Here is a 1,993-nt window from a genome sequence, read left to right on the forward strand (position 1 = left end):
AAGTATCAGCACTGGATCCAGTCCAGTAATCGTAATAATATATTCTTTGGTGTCTTACGTATGTGCATCCTGCTACTATGTTTCTTAGAACATAAAATTCTTTTTTCCCCTTTAATTGGAAAAGAAATTGCTAAACCTATTTATGTAGTTGTAGACACAAAAGTATCATTGGATAAAAGAATACCAAATTGCATAACTGAATAATGTCAAAGAAATCAAAACTCACCACCAACTCCAACCGTGACATGAGGATTGAAAGTTCATCAAAAATTGTTGCCCTGAAAATTTTGGCACATTAAGAAAGTTAAAGATAGAAAAAGAGAGATGTCCACTTGTTGCAACTCTTGTGATTTTAGCTATACTTGGATTTCACTAACCTATACATGGTAAAGCAGTGACATCAATATTCACATGACATTTGATAAGCTGGAATGGAAAAACAACCATGCTCACTTGGAAGTAAAACTAAAATGCGGATTCAAAACCGCACAAGATCCATAGACAACAGCCATGATTAAATTAAAGCCTTCATTAATTTCATTATAATATAAACGGCAAATTCTAGAATTGTGAGCCTAGTTTTGCTTCAAATAGCTAGAATTGTCCGAGCTTATCACATGCCTAACTGATGTAGAACTTAACACGCCCTCTTCGCACGGAGAGTTTGGCATTTGGAGCGTAAAGTTTGCAGAAGCAGACATTTGCAAGTAATCCAACATAAAGCAAACAATAAGTTTTGTTACCAATTTAGAATTATGGACCTGACTCAACTCTAAAAGCAAGTTCACAGGAGAAGGCTATTTGGCCATATTCCTAGACGATATCGATATGGAACTTGTTAATTACAAAAGCAATCATCAAAAAAGGAAACATAAAAGCATATAAATTCACTCAATTGTTTAGAGCTTCACACATTTATCTGATGTTATCAATCCAAATATCATCATCACCTACACAACTGAATGAGCACTTCCAGGTTCCAACACCAATTAACATGAAAGCAATTCTCATAAGCTGCACACAAAAAAAAAAAAAAAAGATACTCACCCTGTACTAACTCTGGACTCAACCAACTTGGAGAGCTGTGTCAATGCCTCCCTTGAAAGCTTAGCTTTCTGAATGTCACTGTCCTGCCTGTACCCTTCATCTCCAACAACAAATCCATGTCCTGATTTTATATCTGTACACCATAACCAACATAAAAATAAAAACAATAATCAATCAGATAAATAACAGATTAAAAAGATTAAATCTTGTTTGCCTACAGAAAAACATAGCTTAATTCTCAAATTTCAGTTTTTTCCTTCCCATTTTCCAAGATAACCAAAATGAAAATAATAACAACAACTAACAATAACAATAACAACAAGAAGAAGCTCAGCAAAAAAAAAAAAAAAAAAAAAAAAGATTAAAAATTGTTTGCCTACAGAAAAACATAGCTTAATTCTCAAATTTCAGTTTTTTCCTTCCCATTTTCCAAGATAACCAAAATGAAAATAATAACAACAACTAACAATAACAATAACAACAAGAAGAAGCTCAGCAAGCTCAGCAAAGCTCTTCGAGCAGAATGGGTGCGCAGCGCAGATGAGAGAGGAAAAAAACTCAGCAACAAAGGAAACAAAATTAAAAAACGCAGCTTCTTTTTTCTTTTTCGCTTTTTGGTCTAATTATGTTGGGTTGGCTACAAAAAACAAACAAACCCATGGACCAACCCGGTCCATTTTACTGGGGAAAGAGGGGAGAAAGTGAGAAACAGAGCTTGACCAAAAAAAAAAGTGAGAAACAGAGTGAAAATCCAATCCGGTTCATAAGACATCACCCTAATTTATGTCCTTCAAATTTATAAACCGTGTTATGTCCTACAGGAATGCACAACTCATTTATTAGTGATAGACTTTTAAATAGAATTCAAATTTATGACAGATTAATTTTTGACTTGTTGAGTTAATACCGTAAAAAATAAAAATAAAATTTGAATTGGTTTTTTAAA

The 1,993-nt window shown here is 33.4% G+C and overlaps 1 protein-coding gene across 2 annotated transcripts in view; it reads right to left on the reverse strand.

Moving 5' to 3' along the window:
- The window catches only part of LOC107635341 (DCN1-like protein 2), a gene marked incomplete in the record, with an annotated part of 5,930 nt that overhangs the window by 2,412 nt on the left and 1,525 nt on the right, over positions 1-1,993 (reverse strand). For both annotated transcript variants that reach the window (XM_016338804.2, XM_016338803.2), the window contains 2 exon segments: positions 227-278; positions 1,048-1,180. In XM_016338804.2, the coding sequence (XP_016194290.1) occupies positions 227-278; positions 1,048-1,180 (185 nt within the window).

The sequence above is a fragment of the Arachis ipaensis genome, chromosome B04 (genome assembly GCF_000816755.2).
Source record: "Arachis ipaensis cultivar K30076 chromosome B04, Araip1.1, whole genome shotgun sequence".
Classification (NCBI taxonomy): domain Eukaryota; kingdom Viridiplantae; phylum Streptophyta; class Magnoliopsida; order Fabales; family Fabaceae; genus Arachis; species Arachis ipaensis.